The sequence below is a fragment of the Orbicella franksi genome, chromosome 13 (genome assembly GCF_964199315.1).
Source record: "Orbicella franksi chromosome 13, jaOrbFran1.1, whole genome shotgun sequence".
Classification (NCBI taxonomy): Eukaryota; Metazoa; Cnidaria; class Anthozoa; order Scleractinia; family Merulinidae; genus Orbicella; species Orbicella franksi.
In genome coordinates this window covers 8,815,242-8,837,948 of record NC_138157.1, presented here as the reverse complement: position 1 = coordinate 8,837,948, position 22,707 = coordinate 8,815,242, and the positions used below count along the sequence as shown (strand labels likewise).

The following is a 22,707-nucleotide window of genomic DNA, read 5'->3' as shown; positions in this document are numbered from 1 at the left end:
GGCTACGCAAGCGGGCAAGATGGGGCTATCTTGCCCGCTTGGGACTACCTGCCGTGTCCCGCAAGAAAAATTTCCCCAAAAGCCATATAATAAATCCTTTATTGACCAAGCTTGTTCAGCCAAGATGGCTGGATATTGGCCTCGTTCTTTTTTTGCGAGTTTATGGACCTCGACTCCATCTCGGTCCATAAGCACGCAAATAAAAGAACTTGGCCAATATCCAGCCATCTTGACCTCACACTTGGTCAATGACCCATACACCCCTCCCTTATGGTGTCAATGGGCCACCCCAATAACAACTGACATCAGTTTTCCACCTCCTGGAGAAGGAGGTGGAAAGTACCTGGCTTTAACAGTGACCTTCTACCTTCTGAGTGAACCATAAGCTTATTTTCCAACCATCTGTGGAGTCCAATGGCATGGTAGGACTCGCACAGAAAGTCTGCAGTTGATCCTAGCAGCCCAACTGCCATGCCAATGATTAAATAGGCCACCCCGACTGGACGCTTTTCTAGAACGTTCCTACACCCAGCTTTTATATTTTTGCTGTAACTCATTTATAGCTGATCCTGGGTAAAGAGAAGCAGGGTCTTGTCCAAGAATACAACACAATGACCATGGTCTGGGCTCTAACCTGCATCACTTGATCTGCAGTCATGCAAGCACCCCAAAACACTGTGCCTCATCCACAGCTGGATTCCATAAGGCCGTTTACCTCAAATTTCACCTTCCAACCCAGAATGGGTGGCCTAATAGCTAGCCCATTGCTAGGCTAGCTATCAGGCCATATTGATTGGGTGCTACCCTGAATAATAACAGAAAAACTCAAACCACACTATTCAATCAATTTTTTTGGTTTCAAAAGGGCAAAACAAAAAAACCATATTTACTAATACCACTTTTACCTCTAAACTAACTTTTTCATTCCACTTGCAAGTTTCCTTAGACTCCTTACAGCGATTGTATTAGTACAATTTGAACACAACTCGCAACAAAAGCCATAACACAAGCATACATGTAAAGAGCAACTAGTCTTTCAAGTGAACTTGAAAATCTGTTTTCCTGAGCATTTGTGATGTTTCATCCACTAGTAATTAACAGATCAAAACAAGTCCTGTGAATCATCCCATTTAAAATATCTCTCAGGTGGAGTGAACTCTGTTCAATTTTGCTACCAGAATGGTGCATCGATAATGGAGTTAAGAATAGACCCTTTTCATTAATTGCCACCAATTGTAAATTCTTTTTTAATACCTTTACAATGTATTAAGGCATATGAAAAACAAAGCAGTTATCTGTAAGGCTCTCTTATAATGATAGATACTAAAACAAGACCTCAAATGCTAATATATAGATGTGAATATATCATAACTGACATAATAGGGAGCAATATTAAAAGACTACTGTAGTTCACAATATTTTACACCATTCTATTATAATTAGTGAATACAAAACTACAGTTGAATCCTGCTTTTTCAAACTCTCTGGGGCGACTGCTGAGCAAATCCAAGGGGAATAGTTTCGAGTTCGAAATAATGGGGAATTCAAATTAACCGAGTTCAAATTAGCAAGGTCCACCGTCCTGTACTTTCTGTACTTATCTTTTGGGATAATTATTTGAATAAACTTTCTGTGAGGCACATAGTAAGATTAAATACAAGTAACATCAGCAAAATATTAAACAATATAGTTAAATAAACTGAAAGAATCAGTGACAATCAGCTGATAATAAATTCATTTGTCACAACATCCTCAACTTTCATAATGCACCTATTTGCAAAGGCTAACTCTTGAACTTATTGTCAAATAGATAGCTCTATTACGCCTCCTTGAGGGTACATTTTCTAAACAAGTCCCAATTCTATTTACAGGGTTAAATGTAAAATAGAAAAAATACTTAATATCAAATTTGTTACAGGACTTGAGCCTCTTATTCCAACTTGCAAGACTACAGGAACTAGTTTACAAATGCTCATTTATAAAATCCCATGACGAGTGTCTAGGATACAGAGCATAATCTTGACATTTTCTTCTACAAAAGAGCTCTGCATATTTGTCTATAGATCAAAACATAAGTATTAATCTAAATCAAAAGAGTTTCTTAGCATCATGTTTTCAGTGAAGTTGAAAACAAAGTTCTCCAGATCATATCACTGCAGAGTTCTGAGAAGTTAGAAGAACACAGGAAACATCATTTTCTTGTTGTTCCAGATTGCCAATAGCATTTTGGTCTGTAACCAAACAAAACAATTCAGTCTTTTCTTTTTAAACAAAAATATAAATATATAATTGCCATTCTCAAAAAGGATGATCTGGTAGAGTTCATAAAATGAGTACAACCTGTACTTTTTATAAAACTTTATATCATATATATACACTATGTATTTGCTAGAGGTGTCTCATGCACTGTTAGTAGTGATCTCTCCCTGTACTATTGCATTAAAAAAATACAGCATACAGAAACTGCTACTTCTTATAACGCCGTGTGCTAAAAAAATAAAAATGTACATCATTACCTTTCCAAATACACAAATTATTTCTGATCTCCCTTGAGGAATGAAAATCTTTCATTTAAAATATGAACAGAAATTTTCCATGTTACATACAAACAAATAAGTGGTTCTTGACCTCTGTTGTTACACCTTTGGTCGCAATATAACCACCCTCCAAGCCCGATACTGTTTGTCATACTTATCATTCAATAACAAATTCTGAGAGCTGGTATATTAAGAAAATGATTTTCTCTTGTTATTAAACTTATGTTCTTACATGACTATAACGTACATGTACAATGCTCTTAACACTGCTCACATACGATTGAGTACAGGCAGATAAAATTACTGATAACTTTACAATGTTCAACTTTTTAACTGTATTATTTACACACCCAAGTTGATTCTAGTCTGAGTCACCAATTATGGCCTTAACAATCTTGAACTGATAAAAGTTGATGAGATGGTTTTCTTATCATCTACCTGTAGGCTGTTTGCTCATGGTAGGAGGAAAAACAAAAACACCACTTAAAAGAAAACATTTTCCAAACTATAAACAAGCAAAATAGCCCTGCACAACTGCCAGGGAGCATTCAGAGTAGGTTACACTGAAGTTCTTTGGCGTGGCCTTTAATATTTTGCGGCTTACCAGCGTGCGATTGGAGTTTTTGGCATACAGTGCAGTCGTATACACGTAATGTTTTCCCAAGTTTTAAATTATGAAATTGTTCACATGAAAACGTTGGAAATGGCATTTCTGAGCCTTTAAACATAAAAATGTCCCTAGCAGCTTGCACCAGCTCTCGATAAAGTTTCTAGTCTGTGCATACCCCACAAAAATGCACACTACACCCCTGATTTGAGATCAAATTTTACCACCCCACATTTGGGTGGTGATATAGCACTCTTTGAAGTGGGATTTTGCATGACCGCTTGCCAGGCCTGTGGTGTGGAATATAAAAAGTTTTGGTGTATCTTCGGTGTAGGAGTCGTGCAGAATGCACCCTGGTGCAAGGTGAAGTGTCTCTGTTCTTGGTTTCTTGCATTAATCAGGTATTAAAATACATGTCAAACAGATAAGACTTGTTTCTACATTATTTAAAGTATGATCTCTACAGTAAAAAATTAATACTCTGCTACTTGTCTCATTGTTGTGTACTTTGATCACTCCTAGTCTAAATTTTAAATTAAAGGGTTCATTAATGAATTAAAATGTTGAAATGCCTACTACCAAATTCATTTATTTATACTTGCAAACTTTCTTACAAGAACACAATTCAAGTGAACCTTTGAGATAGTAGGATTTACTAGTGACTATGAGTACTATTGTTAATCAATGTCACCTTAAGGTAATTCCTCTGAAATAAAAGTGACAATAGATTCTTGTTCAAACTTTGTCCACTGAATATTTATCATATGATAACTTCAATTTTGAAATAAAAAAGGGGGGTGCCCATGCTCATTAAGGAGCAGTGAGGCATTGAAAATGCCCCATTTTGGCATTGTTTAATGCTTATTATAAGAACGCATTCCCAGTAATTGTAACATGTTTGTGAGCCCGGGCTCATAAGAATGCGCATTAAACTACAGTCAATACATTGTTTTGGACACAAATAAACGTTTTAAGTTTGATTCAGACAGAAAGCTAAATCCTTGGTTAAAAATTTGAACTAAATTTCTTGACGTGGTTACCGACTGCCAAATAGAAAAGGCCACCGTGTATCTGCTATTTTTCTTATTTATTCAATTTTCAGCAATAGAAATTAGATCAGTCTTTTCTCACGCAAAGCTTATGATTAGTTGACTACAATGCGTGGAAAAAAATTGGGGTGCCCGTGCTCGTTGGTGAGCCAGAGCCATTTTTCAACTGACAGAGCTCAATATCAAGGCAAATCCGTCATGTTTCCAATGTGTGCGAGCACGAGCGCACGCTAATGACGCCATAAATTATGCGCAGTAAGGATGCGCGATGCAAATGTGAGGAATGACCTTAAAGTCTAAACAGCGCTTTGTGCAATTTAAAGACAAAATATACAAAAATCAATGAATGGCCATTGTATGTTGCAAAAAACAACAACAACAAAAAAAAAAAGAGAGGGACTTGGGGACTATCTAGATCTATAAACAGTGGTGATGTGCTTGCTGTAGTTAGGACCTTGAGGTGTTTCTGGTCTTTTCACCTTGTTAGCTGTTTGAGGTGTCTGCATCAACTTTGGGAACAACTTTTAACAAGCTGTCACAACAGTGAAGCTTTTTCTGTAGTATATTGCATTCATCATTGAGACGCTTTCTCTTGGTGAACAGTTCTTCTCTTTCTTCTGCTTTTCTCTTCACCTGCTTCCTTAATTCTTCTACTTCAAGTAGCATTTCCTTGATTTTACTCTTTTTCTCTTCAATCTCCTTCTCGCTGCTTTCCAGTTCATTGTTTGTTTCTACAAGGTAAAAATAATTCCTTCCTTCAGGATCCTTTCAAGCTTATCCAAGAGCAACATTTTCAGTCTGCCGTCAGATTGAGCTGGGTTACTGAAATGGGTTGCAGTTGCATGTTCTGCCATCAGGTATTGAATTATGCCATTCAATTAATAATAAAACTGTCAAAGGAGTTCTGAGTTCCTTTTGTCCACAGAACCCCTGATTTGAACTTTTGTCTCCTCTCATTGGAAAGGTTAAGACTTGATAAAAATTATACCAACTGTGTTGTACCTTGAAGGAAAAAGTACATGTTTAAAACTTTAAATGATTAATGATGAATCATACATTTTCTATGCTCATTTAAATCACGTTTTTATTGTGAAATGTTCATTCTTACATATAACCAGCAATATTTTGCACTTGCCTTGGATCAAGATGTTCAGGATTACTTTGATATTCATGACAAAAATCAGGACAACACAAAGTCAATCAGGGATTCAGAGAGTCATAAGTCACAACTAATTTGTATAGATAAGCTCACAAGTATAGTGTGATATGAAAACACAGGTGACCTCCCATAGTCACATATCCTAATAGTGCCACACAAATAACAAAGCTGGCTCTGGTGAGTTTGACAGCTGTTCTGCCTCTTTGTAAAAACAAGTCTTCATGCAAAACCATTCATATGGAAATGTGTTCTGCATACATGTTCATCAACAACTTCAGACGCTTACATAAGTACACAATAAAGTTGACAACCATTTGGCAGTAAAAGGGACTAAGGTTGTTGGGTACTCCCTGGCAAATCTAAGGGTGGCAGCAACACACCCTGTAAATAGGTACATGATAATAGGGGTGGTAGCAACACACCCCGCATGTGATGGATGAGCCAACAAGTGTGGCGTGTGCCACACCTGGAAATAAGGGATTAGCCAACAAGTGTGGCGCATGCCACACCCAGATAGATATAAGCCTGAGGTGGGGTCAGGGTCCCACCCAGTCTGCTACGTGCAAAGCTAAGTGGCAGGTGTGCACCCAACCCTGTAGTCCAGCTGCTTATTGATAATGGCCGTGGGGAAAATACAGACAAATCACAAACTAGCTACTTGCACAAGTGAGAGTCACGACAACACAAGGCATTGTTCGGTATGAGAACAGGCAAGCAGTAATTATAAATGATAACTTCATATCGTTTATCTTGTATCCATTACACATAATAATAGAGTTTTGTTTAGGCTGCCTGCATTCTGACACGCAAACCGGGATCAAGCATATAGGGCAAAGAAATTAATAGATCACAATTATTCTTGTCGAATGTAATTGTTATTGTAGTTCCAAGGACAGAGTAATGTTTATCTCACACACATCGAAGAGCAATGTCTGCTTATGTAAATGTCTTTCATGACTTAACCACAAGTGTTGACAGTTGTTAAACCTAGTCAAACACTGAGTTGCAGTATAGCATGACTAAAGGAATGATACACATGTGTGATATCCTTGTAATGCTTTAAGTTGTTAACTCCATTTTACAAGTAAAATTACCATTTTCACATAAATCAAACTCATTTCAGTATCAAAGATTTTGCACGATGGTTCATTTTGAAACAGAGGCAAAAGGTAACTCGGAAATGGCCTATTAACCTAGGACTGGAATCTGTTTCAGGGTGCTTCAAAAAATTGCCAAAACAAAAACATAATATTGTCTATTATTAAGTAATTTGATTTAATTTGTACAAAACAAGGCTGAAAATTTACAGACCTTGTTTGCTTTAGTTAAGAAACCAGACAGCAAGATTGCACACTCAGATTACTATATACCTTTAACCATTTCCAGCTTATCTGTTAGCACATGTTCATCTTGGGCTCTTTTCTTCTCTGCAATCTCTGCTAAGTTTCCTAGCAGCCCTGCTCCCTTTAACAAATTAACAACTGAGCTTGCGAAGTCATTGGTAGTTCCATTATGAAGCAGTTCTAAAATGATAGAAGTGTGAGGTAGCATTAAACAGTGTTATCAACTCCTATCTCACCAAGCTGCACATTTATGGTGCATTCCTTTGGGGTGATCTGGATCAGAATTAGTGATCCAAGATCACTCAGATCATGGTGCATCAAAGGAACTGATAAATTCACTCTCATTATGGATTTGTTGGCTTTTTTGATACATCATGACCTGAGTGATCTTTGATCACTGATCCTGATCCAGATCACCCCAAAGGAATGCACCCTCTAATAGATCTCAAAATCTCAGTCTCAGAAGGTACCAACTTCAGATTGTACATAACCTTTGTTTCACATTTCAATGGACACTTGCAACATTGTGGTTCCAAAAAAACATCCACTGACCCACCCCAAGGAGGGTTTACTTATTAGAAATTAACCCAAGCTTTTGATATGGATTCAAGCATGCAAACCTTTCAGTCACCATTTTGCTCACAAGGGTAATATGTCAGATACATACACCCAAATGTTATATGGCAAATTATGGGTAGTAGACACTTCTTGTTTCATAATGAGAAAGTAGACTACATCAATAGAAAAGGGCTCAAACAGTTAGGGTGGTATTTTAGATCAATATATACCTCGCGAGGATGTGATTTCACCCATGGATTCCTGTCTGCACTTTTCACACTATTGAAGAGAAAAAAAATGTTACACTGACGACCAGAAACACACAAACCTGTGCTTAGGCCACATATCACACAAATTGAGGACCCATTTTCAAGAGGCCAGTTTCAGTATGTTAAAATTCTAACTTGGCTCCAGAGCTTAGGGAAACAACAAAAGAAATCACATAATTAAGGTTGAGGGATGAATAATAAAATAATATTGCAGCATTTTAATTTATTCACCTAAGCCTTGGAGCCAAGTTGAAATTTTAATCTACTGAAATTGGCCCTCTTGAAGAAGTAAAGACAAGCAGCATATCTGATCTAAGGTTTCAGCAAGATCTCTTACATGTCACCTCCCCAGACCTGCCAGGTCAGCTGGTTTCAGATTCTGCCAAGCATCTCCCAGTAGATAATCGTGATGGTATCATCGTGGTAAATTAGCACAACCTAGCAGCTGTTTTTCCTTTATTTACAACAGTGACTTTTTATAGTATTCCTGTGTTTTTATTGGGGCTCTGGGTTTCAACAGAGATCTCTTGGTTTGTCTTACTTATTTCCTGATATTTTCCAGCCTATAGCTGTAGATTGGCAGCTGTGTGACTCTATCAGTCTGTCACCCAAGTTATTAAGTATTACAAGTATTTTGCATTTGGTTATGATATATTTATCAATTTTATTCAGAATGCATCACTTACGTGAAGGCTTCATCAACTCCAGGTCTGTCCCCATTTATTTTTAAAGTTTATATTAATTTTACACTCTCTTTATATTATGAAGTTCAATTCAATTTACACTCCCCTCGATTCAATTCAATTAAAACCTGATCCTGCATTTTGCAGTATTGAAAAGACCTTGCAACAGCTTGAGTGTCACTTTGTTCACAGTTTCTGACCAGTGAGGCTTCCTGCCATGCATGACTCGACTTCTGCTCGAGCCATTCTGAAAGTCTGCATTCTTATTAAAATCAGTCTTCGGTAATATTGAATGGGTAGAAAATCTCACGTCAAAAACAAGTCGCTCTTGGACGACGAACTTTATGAACTTCAAAAATATGAAAAGTTTACCGGCGTTTAACGGTTGCTTTTATTAACCCGCCGACCAACACTTGCCGAGGAAGCATTTTCAATCACATATAAAACGCTCGGTTCACAAGCGAATGGACCCTCACGTGTAAAGAGAACTTCAAACTGTGTTGCATGGCAGCAAGAGGTTCAATCTTCGCTGCACAAAGCATAACAAAAGATTTTGAACGTAAGCTTATAAACGAGCGTTCACTATCTCAACGGTCGTTTTAACGCAATCTTACAAGCTTACTTTTATGATGATGGGCTCATGGTGTCGGTTGCACGGACAGTTCGTGTCAAAGCAAATCGATTTCAGATTGTCCCTCTCAGGGCTCGGAATCTGCCTAGTAGAGAAAACACGGCGGCTCTCAAGACAGAAAGCTTCTAAACTGAGGTAAAGCAATCGTGAATAAATGTTTTGTAAATAGTAAACTGATAAATATTCATTCTTCATCACACTTACTGCTGTGCGTCCACCATCTTGTAGTATAGGGCGAGGACTGGGAACGACAAGTTTCCCGCGTTTTTTGCGACATGAAACCGTCATGGCAGTTGTATGACAGTTGAAGTGGCGTTACACTTTGGTTCTGCAGTGGATTTCTTTGCACTCTAACACAATTGATACGACGCTATCCGAAAGGGCCTTTGATTTGTATAAACCGCATTGTCTCCTCGATCACCTTTCAAAATGAAAGTCATTGATCCACAAAGGGTACCCGTGTCGAAACAGCGATTTGTATTGTACCCACCTTGGTCCACCTCCAGTTCACTAAACTATGGCTAACGTAAACAGGAGCGCATTTCACTTCCGGTATTTTTACAAAAACGATTCGATCTGACTTGATCTGGCCCGTTCGGACCCTGACTGGCAATTGAGTTTTGTTATTTATACCTGTTCTCTTATTCTCAGGAAGTGTGCATTGTTATTTTTCTTATGTTAGGCTTGATTTTAGTTTTTTGGGACTTAGGTATTTACGACCCTTTATCAAAAATACTTTCCTAAAACAGACTGTCACAGTTATAATACCATTTCAGGAACGTTTACGCGGCTCTGTGTTAAATAAAGCCAGCTTTAAGCTAAACTGATCTGTTGTTTATAGTTACCTCATTTCTTGTTTTGAAATTACAGTGATAGCATCCGGGGTGGGTACTCCCAGAAAAATTGCGTGAGGGTGTACAGCCCGCCCCCCAAAACCCTTTCCCTATTTAAGACCAAAGTCTGCGATTTTCCCTACCCTATTTATGACCCGACTCTTACGTCAATACCCTGTTTCAGACCTGCCTTATAATTAGTTCCCCAGTTCAGACCAATATTAAACCTATGGAGGGGGGGGGGGTACTCCCTTATATGGGCTATATAGGTATGTGCGGCCCCAAAGGGTATGGTTTTTCAGCCATTTTGTACATAAATAGGGTATTGATTTTGGCCATTTTGATCTTAAATAGGGTATGGTTTTCGTACTCTAGTCTTGAATTGGGTATGTTGCTGAGAAGCTACTTTTTCTTCATTATCGATAAAACCATAAACAAAACCCCTTCAAAAATTATGTTTAGGGCAACTGTGTCAGACGCAACGGTCATAAATAGGGTATCAAGTTTTTGGTCTGGTCATAAATAGAGTAGGGAAAATTGCAGATTTTGGTCATAAATAGCGTAAGGATTTTGGGAAGCGGGTTTTGGGAACCATACTCTATTTCTGACCAAAATGGCCAAAACTGATACTCTATTTATGACCAAAAGCCCTTTGGGGTCGCACACACCTATATATATATATATAGCCCATATAAGGGAGAAACCCCCCCGTGAGGTAATAGCAGAGGAATCTAAAACCAGTCAACTCGAATCAGTTCTGGGTTATTTGGTTTGCCTTCGAATAACATGATCATTTGCTCTAATGCTATAAATAAAATGTAAAGTAAACAGAATACAAGCGTTACAATTCCAGTATCAGTACGTCAATGCAGTTCAATCTCACCTGATCTGACCCATAATGATTTATTGATGGTAAGATATTGATCACATCATACAAGTCAATTAATTTTTGATTTATACCTGAATTTATTTTTACCCATTTGCTTATTCGCACAAAATGCACATTATAGAGGTTAGTTTTTAATCTGTTCAATGTGATCTTTGGACTTGCCTCATGCCAGTCGCTGTAAAAAAGAGTCTGGAATGTGAATGGCGTGTCAAAAACCAATTTTTCTAAAATCAATAGACCAAACTGCCATGCCCCCAAATGCTCGTTACCTGAGACACTCAATAATCAACGCTGTAGTTACTAGTATAGCCACATCATAAGATGACCCAGTTTATAGCTGAACAGACTATTAATAGTGCAAGGGTGCATTAGCTAGTTTCATAGAGTGTGTCACTGTGTGGCAGGTCTGTAAACTAGTTAATGAGCCTGTCGTGAAGATATGGCCAACAAGTTGGGTTCAAGGGTTGGTAATGAGGTTCAATGGGTTCACTTGAGCCACCAGGTATACCTTGTATGCTCATTTGTTGTCCAGTTCAAGTCAACAAAATTGAAAGTAATGTACCAGTCAATTCTAAAATTCAACATTCCCCTCCCAGCTGGACAACCCCCAAGCATTTGATGTTTTGAATTTTTGCTGAGTCAAATTCCCATTCCCAGGCAAAAATGGTCTCTCTTGGCAATTGAAAAGATAAAAACTCACTCTCAAACACACAGGCACCTTTCCATTTTTTATGGGGTAGAGTGACTAGTGGAATTTGATAACCTCTCTGGTATATAATGACTCCACTCTCTATCTGAAGCCGTATTTCTTTGCAAAACCCTCATAAATCCCACCAGTCACCCCTTCCCTCCTCCATTTCAATAGACCAAGGTTCCTTAAATTTTCACAGGCAAAACTTTTTATTCACCTTCTAACACAGCACAACACTTTTGAGCCACAACGTTGTGAAGAAAGCTGCCCATGAACAACCATGGACATGAAATTCCATACTCCCAGGGTAAAGAAATTGTTTAAAATACCTGGGGTATGCCCCCTGGGGAAGAATGTTGGTATCAAGCTATATATGTTTTGAATTGAACAACAGCATTGCAGAAACAACTATCTACAACCTGTTGAACTTTCTCTCTCACTCACATTATTGAAGCATGGACCAGGTAAATAGAGATAGAGAGATTTTTAGAGCTATACATAACTTCATTTATTGGCTAACAAAATTTTGGTCAACCAAGGTGATTAAAAGTAGCCAGCATTCTAAGACTGTGACAAAGAGCTGCTCAAAGAAATTTAAAAAAAAATACTTGTGCTCAAGGAAATTAAAAAAGTCCCACCAGCTTCACAGAGTAACCAGAAAGCCAAGACAAGTGACAACTGCCTTACTCCTGAGAGTCATGTTGTTTTCTCTTACTATATCACTTTCCAGTTTTACTGCCCATTTAGAGAATGAATCTTTTACTAAAATTCACAAACATGAATTTAGGAAATCCATTTATAACTAGACTGTAAGTATACTATTGTCTATCACCAATCCATCAGCACAGCAGTAGAACACAACCCTAGTAAATACACCAATACATCTGTATAAAAGAAGCCCCAATAAATGTCCTCATTTTGAAAAAAATACAATTATGGTATTTAAACTTGTGCCCATAGACCCTTTTCATGAAAGCTGCCAATTTACGTTCCCATGCCATCTTGCCTTAATTAAAAGTATTATCTACTCAACACTATTAGGACAGAATGCTATCTTCTGGCAACCTCCGTTGTTGTATCAGAACTTCAGTGTGTTCATAAGTAAATGTGAGCCTATGATTTAAGTAGCTCAGCCAATCAGATTGCAGCATTTGATTTGCTATACTAGTAGAATTCTACTACAGTCGAACCTTGATTATCCATACATCGATTATCCAGATTTCTCGATTATTGGGACTTTTTCTCTAGTCCCAATTTTATCATGAATATTTATTACTCACGATCAAGATCCATAGCAATATTCTTTTTAAAACTATAGCATTGAAAAGTGCAGTCAAAAGCAAGTTTGTTTTGCTTTTCAAGAGCAAAAGCAGCACTCGCACACATCGTAACTAATGAAGAACACTCGATTGAGTTTTGATTAGCTCAGAGTTGAGTGGTTGAAGATGTACAGTAGACCATATTGTTTTCCAAGCAATTTGTAAAAGTGTTGTTTCACAATTAAATGTTGCTTTATTTAAATTGTTTTGTTCTTCACTAATATTTATATTCTTGATTATCCAAACCCTCAATTGTCCGGACTATTTTGTCTAGTCCCAACGAGTCCAGATAATTGAGGTTCAACTGTAATTCACTTTTATTAGTAGAATTCTTCTTGAACACTGATGTAAATGCTGCAATCTGATTGGCTGAGTAATTCTACACTATCAACCATTAGTGTGCAGTGGCTAGAGATCATCTCCAAAATGGCAAATTTTTTTCCTTTTTCCAAAGTTTTGGAGGAACATGTTATGCAAATGGCTAATTAAATTCCAAAGAAGACTAAACAAAAGAACATTTACAGTTTCTCGACTTGAAAAATATTGAAATTATTGAAAAATGATACCCACACACACACAAATGTATCTCTCTGTTTAAACCTGCTTTTTGGGAGAACATTTCTCATTAATCCTGCTACTAAGAAATTTGGAAGTAATAATAATCATTTACATGAAGCATGAGAGACAGTGTTTCACCCAGATATCCAGACACCGAGAAGAGACTGCAGCAGAGTATTTTCACAAAATTTGAGGTGTTGGGATAGCCAATGAAACACTGTCTTGAGTGTTTGATATATCTTCTCAATATCTAAACAAAAACTAAGGAGTAAATGGGTAAGTATTGCCATCAAAATCTGTGCTAATTGAGACCAGGTATCCAAACCTTCTTCATGGTTGTGATTTTTTGTTTTAACTTGATGAATTATTAATGAGTTTGAGAATGGACAAGAAAGGATGACTTTCATGCTAGTACATCTGATCATAGCGGAGCTACGGCAGCCCAAAGGGCCGCCAAGCGGAGCCCCATACTCATATAGGAAGGAAAAGGAAACCCACGAGTTCATTTTCTCATGGTTATAGTGGCTAGCGGTATTGCTCGTGGGCGCGTACGCACGACGACGACGACAACGCCGGAGTTCCCCAGCATGGTGGCCATACTCAAAATAATAGGTTGACAGAGACATGCAGCCTTGGTTTACCGTGTACTTCCTTGATATTGGAAATCCATGTTATGACCAATTGACACCTGTCAAATCAAGGTATCTGCTGACCAGTATCACGTGACCATATCGCGGGCTCAAGTTTACAGCTCCTCGAGGTCACGTGTGTTTTTGAAGTTGACCGCTGACCAAGTGCTGGTTATCGATTGGATCACAGGCTCATATTGGGTTAGCTTGTTGGAAACAGGGCAGGATTGTTCGGAAGCCGGTTTACGCTAACCCAGGATTAAAGTTTATCGAATTATAACTTTTTCTTCTGTACAAATGTTTTTTGCTGTTTTGTTTTGTGTATATGGTGATTATTAAAACTCAAAACAGAAGGCCAAACAATATACAGAAACCCCACCGCAAAGTTACAAAACTCAAATCAAAATTCTCCCTTTTTCTGGGTTAGCTCAATCCGGCTTTGAACAACCCGGCCCAGGAGCTATGCTTTTAGGCTGGCCTAAATCTATATATTAGTTACCGCTTGTCCAAAATACAAGAAAATAACATGTACCATGTATTCATACTTCCATCATGTGAAATATGATGGAGAACATTCATTGGAGACCAACATGGCAACAATACAATGCTGTCATACAGCCTTTCATCTGACATCTCTAGGATCTGGTATATTGTGTGATATAAACCTATCTAGCCATATTCCCATCCCAATAAACCCTTTCCAAGTTGCTCTTTTCTCTTAATTCGTAAGACAATGAACATGCAAGAAAATCATATTTTCATTTAAAAGGTTGTGCACCAAGACTTGTTTCAAAACAGAGGCAAAAGCAACTTGGAATTGGCCCACTTAATGGCTGTAGGTGCATTAAATAGAAAAAAGAAACAAATTCCACTTACTGGAGATACCATCTCTTGCTTGATGTGGACAATACAAGAGTATGGATGTATTCCTGGAGTCTGAACACCAATAGCACATGCTGGATAGTGATCTGCCAGTTCACTTTCATTATCTGAAGGGATCTCCTCTCTATAATCTGACAAGGCAGTATCACTTTCCTCGTATGGGTCATGGCAAGCTGCTGGTGGGGTCTCCACAATGGTGTTTAAATTACCAGAAGGAACATCCCCAATACCAGAAAGGCCATTATCTGTAATAACAGAAGAGGCTTCATCTGTAGCACCAGCAGGGGCATCATCTGGGACATCAGCAGGGGCATTATCTGGAACACCAGCTGGGCCATTATCTGGGACACCAGACGGTGCATTATCTGTAACACCAGCAGGGGCAGTATCTGTAACAACAGCAGGGGCATTATCTGGGACACCAGCAGGGACATTATCTGGGACACCAACCGAGGCATTATCTGTAACACCACCAGGGGCAGTATCTGGGACTCCAGCCGAGGCATTATCTGGGACACAAGCAAGGGCATTATCTGGGACACCAAAAGGGTCTCTATCTGTGTCACTGGAAAAGGACTCATCTCCAACCTCAGAAGGGGCACTTTCTGTGTCACTAGAAGGAGAATTGTTGGCAACACCAGGCGTGTCATCTGTGGCACCACATCGGGCATCATCTTTGACACCAGATGGGCCATCACCTGTAACATCAGCAGGAGAATCACTTGTCACACAAGAAGAGGGATCATCTATGTCACTAGAGGGAACATCACTTGGTTTGTCTGTATGGGCCTCCTCAGAAGAACCAGTAGGCACCTCATCTTCAGTGACACCAAAAGGTACCTCATCAGAAGCTTCTTCTTCAGTGGTACTAAAAGAAGAGTCTTCTGTGCACCCTAGGGCTGAGCCATCTGTGTCAAGTGAGGAAGTGCCCTTGGGAAGACTGTAAGAATGTTCAACATGGATCTGCTTCTTCTGGGAATTCTCAAGTCTTTCAGGATTCACTGGTGACTCAGGAGGACTATCAGTGGTGTAAATGCTACTGTCATAACGCGAAGAATGCCGGGAGTTTTTCTCAGCAGTTGACAGGGTCTTAATGACACGTGTGCAACCATTATTCATTGCTATATTCAGGGGGGTCAATTTCTTTTTATTCCTTACTGATATGTCTCCTCCCGCATCAACTATGGCACGAAGGGAGACCAACCCAATCTCATTTTGTGCAAGATAATGTAGTGCTGTGTTGCCATGCAAGTCCCTGGCATTCAATATTTCTGCCGTCTTTGCAGGCATTTGTGCTGCTTTTGCCACCATTTGCCCTAAGCACTCCTCATAATAGTCTGACTTATTGCCAGTTATAAGCTTTGTTGCAGCTGCATGAAGAGGTGTTTGCAAGGCCTTATCCTGGAGTGGCAGACAATCTTGCAGCAAGTTTATCATCTGCCTAATCTTTTCCTTAAGACGTCGTATTTTAGTATAGTGTAAACAGAGAACACATCGATGCAGAGCAGTTTCTTGAGTGTCTGATGAGCGAACTGTGGTACTGAAACCTACAAAAGTTATAAAAAGACATTAATCTTAACCTTTTCAGTCCACAGCTTGTACTATTTAGGTCCTGTGGATATGCTCATGCCGTTATAGCTTTCTGATGTGTTTTTTAAAATATTGTAAACAGTTTTAAAGTCCTACTATGATGAAATTCACATCTTTCCTATCTCAGCCATTTTAAAGCATAAATGAGTAGTATGTTTGAGAAGAAAAATGCTGTTTACTGTTTTCAAATGTCTCTTTTCATTCCAGGGATTATATGCAAATTGGCCAAGTAATGACATCATAAACTCAACCAAATTTTGATCAATATGATGAAGAAAGATATTTCAGCCAATTTGCATCAAAAGTGTTTAAATCTTTGCAGTGAGATTCTACTAAATGTGCTCCACAACAGGAGCTTGACAGGGCTCGAAATTAACTTTTTTGTTTATGAGCCAAGTGGCGACTAATCCTAAAATTTTCGTCACCAGATTGTAATTTTGGGTCGCCATTTTTTTCACTGATTTTCTCCTTGTTCAGTATTTTCCTGAAGTAAACAATCTTTGACATTATTCTAAGTTTACATAGAAAGAAGCTTATCCAACAGTAAAATTTAAAAGGAAGAACACAGCAACAAAATAAGGAATAATAATCAGTGTAAAAGCAGCTTCAGTAACGATCTCATGTTTCCTCCTTTTCCTCATCTAGTTTCATGTCTACATAATTTTTTGGCGTGTGCAGGCGACTGACATATTGGATTTAGGCCCCTGCTCTACCACATTGTTGTTAGTTGTACCAGGCTCCATGCACACATTGTCTAATTCACCCATGATATCTCTTCATTGAGAAGCTGCTGAAACAAAATGGCAATCTATTCAGTGACTGAAGAATCACAGGTTTGTTTAGTTGTGTCTATTTGTATAAATTGTATCTTTCATCCACAAGTAAGGTTGATTTTCCATTGAGGTTCAAAGGTTGACAGAAGAAAAGGTGAGTCGCCCACTGGTGACCGGTTCTTAATGTCTGGTTGCCAACACTCAATTTTTGCTCACGACCAGTGAGTCGCAATTTCGAGCCATGTTGACAGTTTTGTTACCACAGCAACATACACAGGTTCCAGACTTACCCGATGTTAAAGACTTTTCTGGCCACCTTTGGCATTCCATTTTGATATTTACCAGTGGTGCCTCATCTGCATGATCCAGCAACCATACAAATAATCTACAACCTTGGTCACAAGGGTTGGAAAAAGATTCATTCTATACACAAGATTTTTGCCCCTCCCCACCCCTGTACAATGTTGCCAAAACACTTTGATCTAACACAAATTTTGCATTTTACCATTTTTCAACACTGAAAGGGGGAATGGGGTGCTGACACTTATTCTGTAGGTATTATGGTTATGATTTTATGTTTTTGGCATTTTCCAACACAATTTGTCCATAATTGTAGGTCAAGTTTGTAGCCTTGTTTCTCAAGCTGAAAATCACTTAAATTTCCAAATCTGGTTGGTGGGGACTGGAAAAGAGTGAGTTGCCATGGGAACAGAACGTGCTATAGCTAAGGTGTGTTGCCTGTAGAACTCTCAGCCTACCAAGTTTCAATGGTCTCTGCTACAAATTGACCAAGATATTTGTATCTATATACCTGATGGAATATTGGGTTAAGTGTATGACATCATCAGTCTTCTCGCCTGCATATTTTACACCTTTTTCAAAGCTAAATATCTCCCGAACAAATGCAGATATTTGCAAATGGTAAACAGCATTTTTAATCTTTTGTGAAATTCTATATACATCTAAAAATTCAAGGGATGAAAATTTAATCACAGTTAGAGAAAACTGGCAACTTTTTGTTACCTTTTCACATTAAATGGAAACAGAGACTTGGTTCCTCATTCTCCTTTACTTTGGTTATTTCTTCTGAATACACTAGAAATGTCAGTGTCCAAAGAGTAACAGGGAAAGGGAAGTGCAAAGGTAAGTGTTGAAAGGAACATTTCTTCACATTTAAGTCAGTCAAAATGAAAAAAAATAAATTGTGTACTTAAAAGACCCCCGAGCAGAGTGTTGACAGATACCAAGGATGGCTACTCAGTCAACATGTCAGGTGGAAATGCAGTCAAGAGTCAGTTGATATGTTGGTTGAGACATATCAACCTAACAGAGCACGAGGGCCATTCTGAGGAATATTGGCCCAAGCTCGGGGCAGTACGGACCTCACTGCACTCAGTCTGACAAAATTAACCAAGGGCCAATATTTCCCAGTATGGCCTGAGCAAGTTAGGTTTAAGTGGTTTATCATATGGCTCATGGGCCATATACTGCTTATGATGAAACGGTGCATATGGCAAATTTGTGACTAAGGAAAAATCAATCAGAATGCCTGCGTTTACTGTACGACTACCTTGCCATAATTACAACAAAGTTGAATATTGACCAACAACAGTCAAAAGCGAAGCCAGTATAACTACATGGAGCAGAGACGTGGGAAATCTGGGCATCTGAAAAAGACCCAGAAAGATCCAGAATCTACATGTAATAAACAAGAGGTTGTGCAAAATCCAAAGAATCCTCTGGCTAGAGACTATCTGCAAAGAGCAGAACAAGTTCCAGTCGATGAAGAGATTTTCCAGAGGAGATGGCAATGGCTGGGCCACATAATGTAAAACCCAGCATCTAGCATTAACTGAATGTCAGGTCCTACAAGTAGAATACACAGGGTCAACATAAGAGAGACAGGCCAAGAACCATGTGACAAAAGGATCACACATAGGATATGAAGACAATCAGGTATACCTGGATGTAGCTGGAGAGGCTAGCTCAGGCTGGGGGAAGCTTGAAAAACACCATTGTTGGCCCATGCACCAGAAGGAGCAAGAAGACTGTCAAAAGACACGACCAATACATGTTGGCCAATACTCTGTAAATGCAGCTGCTAGTTGGTCTACAGCTATTTTGAGAAAGACTGTCCCAAAAAAGTATAAAATGCAAAATGGCCAAAAGTTATTGAGGATTGTTTTTATTAGTTTTCTATAGCTTAATTGGAGTTCACAGTGTTCAATCAAGACAGAAGAAAGCATGAAAATGTTTATTGATGGTTCTTCCTTTGCACTGAAACACCAATGATGAACTCTGATCAAGGACCGGTTTGTGATATTTGTACATTTTGCCATTTACGTTTAACACTAGTCTTCTAACCTACTGTGGAAATGAGGTGGCCTCAGGGTTAGGGTAGACGACTCTGGTTCCAGCGGTCCAGGTTTGAGCCCTGGCCAGGAACAATGTGTTTTGTTCCTGGGCAAGACACTTTACTCACAGTGCCTCTCTCCACCCAGGTGTACAAATGGGTACTGGCAAATTTAATGCTGGAGGCAACCCTGCAATGCAAATGAACCTTATGCTTCCCATATGAGACATAAGATTAAGGTTTAACATTTTATAGGGTTATATATCACTGAATTTCACAGTAAGCACTCTAAATGAAGGACAAGGTCTACAATATTGTGATGCCATGCCTGAATGTTTATCGGAACCTGTTGCAAGACATGTACCTTCTTATCACAGATAACATTATTATTGTTTTCTGGCTTTGCTGCAGTTATCAACACATCTTGAGCACTAAGGTTTCCTTCTACTTAGCCCTTAGTGGCAGGCCTGACTTGATGCCAAATAAGGCGGTGGTCGTCTGACAGAGAGAACTGACATTCCTTTTTAATGGCCTTATGTGCTACTCAGCACAACAAGGATTTTTTAGTACAAGCCTTGCCAAAGATTTACTTGTCAAAATCAAATGTCTGCTTTTTCCAGACAGTCAGACAGATATTTCAGCAAACCCTGAGATTAACTAAGTAAGAGGAGGTGAGAAAAAGTCATTTTCTGCCTGACTGCCACAAGTGGAAAAAAGATGTTGCTGCAGTTATCAACACATCTTGAGCACTAAGGTTTCCTTCTACTTAGCCCTTAGTGGCAGGCCTGACTTGATGCCAAATAAGGCGGTGGTCGTCTGACAGAGAGAACTGACATTCCTTTTTAATGGCCTTATGTGCTACTCAGCACAACAAGGATTTTTTAGTACAAGCCTTGCCAAAGATTTACTTGTCAAAATCAAATGTCTGCTTTTTCCAGACAGTCAGACAGATATTTCAGCAAACCCTGAGATTAACTAAGTAAGAGGAGGTGAGAAAAAGTCATTTTCTGCCTGACTGCCACAAGTGGAAAAAAGATGTTAAGAATATCTTGAGAAAAAGAAATCAAGGTTTGCACACAAAGAAAGCTACGCCACAGAAACCTTTAATCTATTTTTATTCAGGAACACCTCCTAGGACAAGCAGAAACCCTGTTGTCATTGAAAGTATAAACTTCAACTGATCGTAAGCTTCCCACCTTACAATTACAGTAAGTGAAGAAGGATGCAGCGTGACTGAGTGGTCAGCACATCGGACTCACAATCCAATGGTCCCCAGGTCAAGTTCCACTCCGACCAGGGTAGTCCTGAGTTCAAATCCTTGGCAGTGCTTGCAAATAGCGAACTGGTTTGTCTCCAGCCATTTGGGATTCTTAGCAATACTATGTTCAATTTGAACAATTTGTTTGTCATGCTTAGCTTATTTTTCTTTGTACCCCAAATAAAAGGTTGTTTGAAAGGCCAAAGTATCAGGTAGTATGAATGCATGAAGTACAATTGTTTGTCATTTTTTTCATGTCAAGCAGTTCTCGGGAGCAGGTCTGTCAAGTTTAGCATAAATTTGACCTGACCAACATATGGACCAACTGAAAACAGACTCTTAACCTCATTTCAACCAACTGTCAACCCACACGTTGATCAAGTGGTGGTTAGCAACATCAGTGGACACTGGCAGTGGGTGCCTAAAGTACACATGATCCAAAACATCATAACCACTTATGATAATAATTGTTTAAGGCCCAACCAGGTGACGCTATTTTACTGGTATTGTCTTTCATAGTATCAGAAAACATTCATAACCTAGGGATCTTCTGTGCCACCTGGCTGTAACTGTATCAAACCCTTCTTTCTCCATTTTTCCAGGAAATTCCCTATGTGTTACAAGGGGAAAGGGGGGCCTGACAACAACTGGCATCTACTGACCCACACGAGCCTGCACAGGTTCAGGGATGGTGGAGCGTATTTTGAATTGAGAGGGGGGGGCTTACAAGGGAGCGCCAGAGGTGCTAACTTGTAGGGGGTCTGGAAATATTTGTGAAATTATTATTTTATGTATTCTTAGCTTGAAATTGGGGGTTGGGGGGGGGGGGGCTAAAGCCCCCCAGCCTACCGGCTCACTGTCCCTGGGGTGAAAAAAATGTCTCTCATGATATTTGCAAAAATGGTCAAGGTTCCACCTTAAAGTCCTGTGGCATGAAGTGTTGTAGCTTTCGGTTTGCAGTGTTTTCAGTAAGTTCATGTTTTGAGATTTGTGTGCCACACAAGTGGCACACAAACTTCAAAATAAGATTGGAGGGTCCAAGGTGGCGTACGTTTCAGACTCTGTAACTCCTGCTACCTTGGTGTTACCTTAATGTTACCTTACCTTAATCTTCACCCAAAGAGCAATACCACACAAGTTAAATATCAAACATTTATAAGCTTAGATTAAGTTTCATATCTTCAATAAGTTTAAAGACTTAAAACTAAAAGCAAACAATCACTTCTAGCAGGCTTGACACCTACCATTCTTGATCATCCATTCCATGGCTCTGCATTTTCCCAGCACTCCCGCCCAGTGTAGCAGAGGAAACCGATAGTTCTTGACAGGATCAGGGATTTCATCTTCTCGCTTCCAGCCTTTCTTCAGAAAACACTTCACCGTCTCTTCGAACTCAGACATATTCCCGCGCTTATCTCTCATGTCCGAGCAGCTTACAACGGCAAGGAGCAGATCATGGTGCTTTGGACAGTTCTTCCTCTTGTCGCAGAACGGCGTGCACGTTTTCCGAGCCATCTTGTACAATAAATTTCAACTTTTGACACCACTAGATCTCACTCTTCGGCCTGTTACAGAAAATGTCCGCCATTAGCTTCCATCAAACAAAAGCCGTTGCTCTCTAGCGTGCTTGGTAACCGCGCCAGGACGCCAGCTCCGTCGTCAAAACTTTTTCGTTTTCACTGATCGCTTATCAGCTTCAGCTAACCAAGTTTTTCCCTGTTCGCCACCGTTTTTTTTCGCTTTCGCTTATCGTTTTACTGACTAACAGTTTCTTCTGCTTCTGTGCTGGTTTCGGTACCATTGTACTGCGTTCGTTCGATAGAGAATTCCCGGGCAAATCCCCTGGCAAATATAAATTTTCGCGCCAAAATCGTCTGGTACAGCGACATGCACAGTGTAACCCTTGTAACCCCTCACAAGTTCACACATAAAATGAAAGGGGTGTAACGATTTCTTCTGTGGTATATGGGGAAGAGTTTTTCTGTTGGTATCATTTCGTTGTTTCCGAGGGGAATTGCTAAAGAAAGGAAATTGTCTGTTAAATGTCTGTTATGTGACCCCTGTTCAGCGACTCTTCAATAAACCGATGAGCGTGA

At 39.3% G+C, this 22,707-nt stretch overlaps 1 protein-coding gene across 1 annotated transcript; it reads right to left on the bottom strand.

The window, feature by feature from the left end:
• Positions 1 to 558: 558 nt before the first annotated feature.
• On the bottom strand, positions 559 to 22,448 carry LOC145464937 (uncharacterized). Its single transcript, XM_081448748.1, has 5 exons — positions 21,856 to 22,448; positions 14,632 to 16,184; positions 7,484 to 7,532; positions 6,723 to 6,875; positions 559 to 4,924 (listed from the first exon to the last, which is right to left on the bottom strand). The coding sequence occupies exons 1-5, from the start codon at positions 22,124 to 22,126 to the stop codon at positions 4,677 to 4,679; spliced, it is 2,274 nt and encodes a 757-aa protein (XP_081304874.1). The 5' UTR covers positions 22,127 to 22,448; the 3' UTR covers positions 559 to 4,676.
• Between the last annotated feature and the right edge of the window lie 259 nt (positions 22,449 to 22,707).

Excerpts from the sequence above, each read along its gene's own strand:
- LOC145464937 (XM_081448748.1), bottom strand. The coding sequence starts at position 22,126 with ATGGCTCGGAAAACGTGCACGCCGTTCTGCGACAAGAGGAAGAACTGT. Across the intron at positions 7,533-14,631 it reads AGCAAGAGATGGTATCTCCA|TGTGAAAAGTGCAGACAGGA; the intron begins GTAAGTGGAATT and ends TCTCTTCAATAG. Across the intron at positions 4,925-6,722 it reads TAAGCTGGAAATGGTTAAAG|AAACAAACAATGAACTGGAA; the intron begins GTATATAGTAAT and ends TTTACCTTGTAG.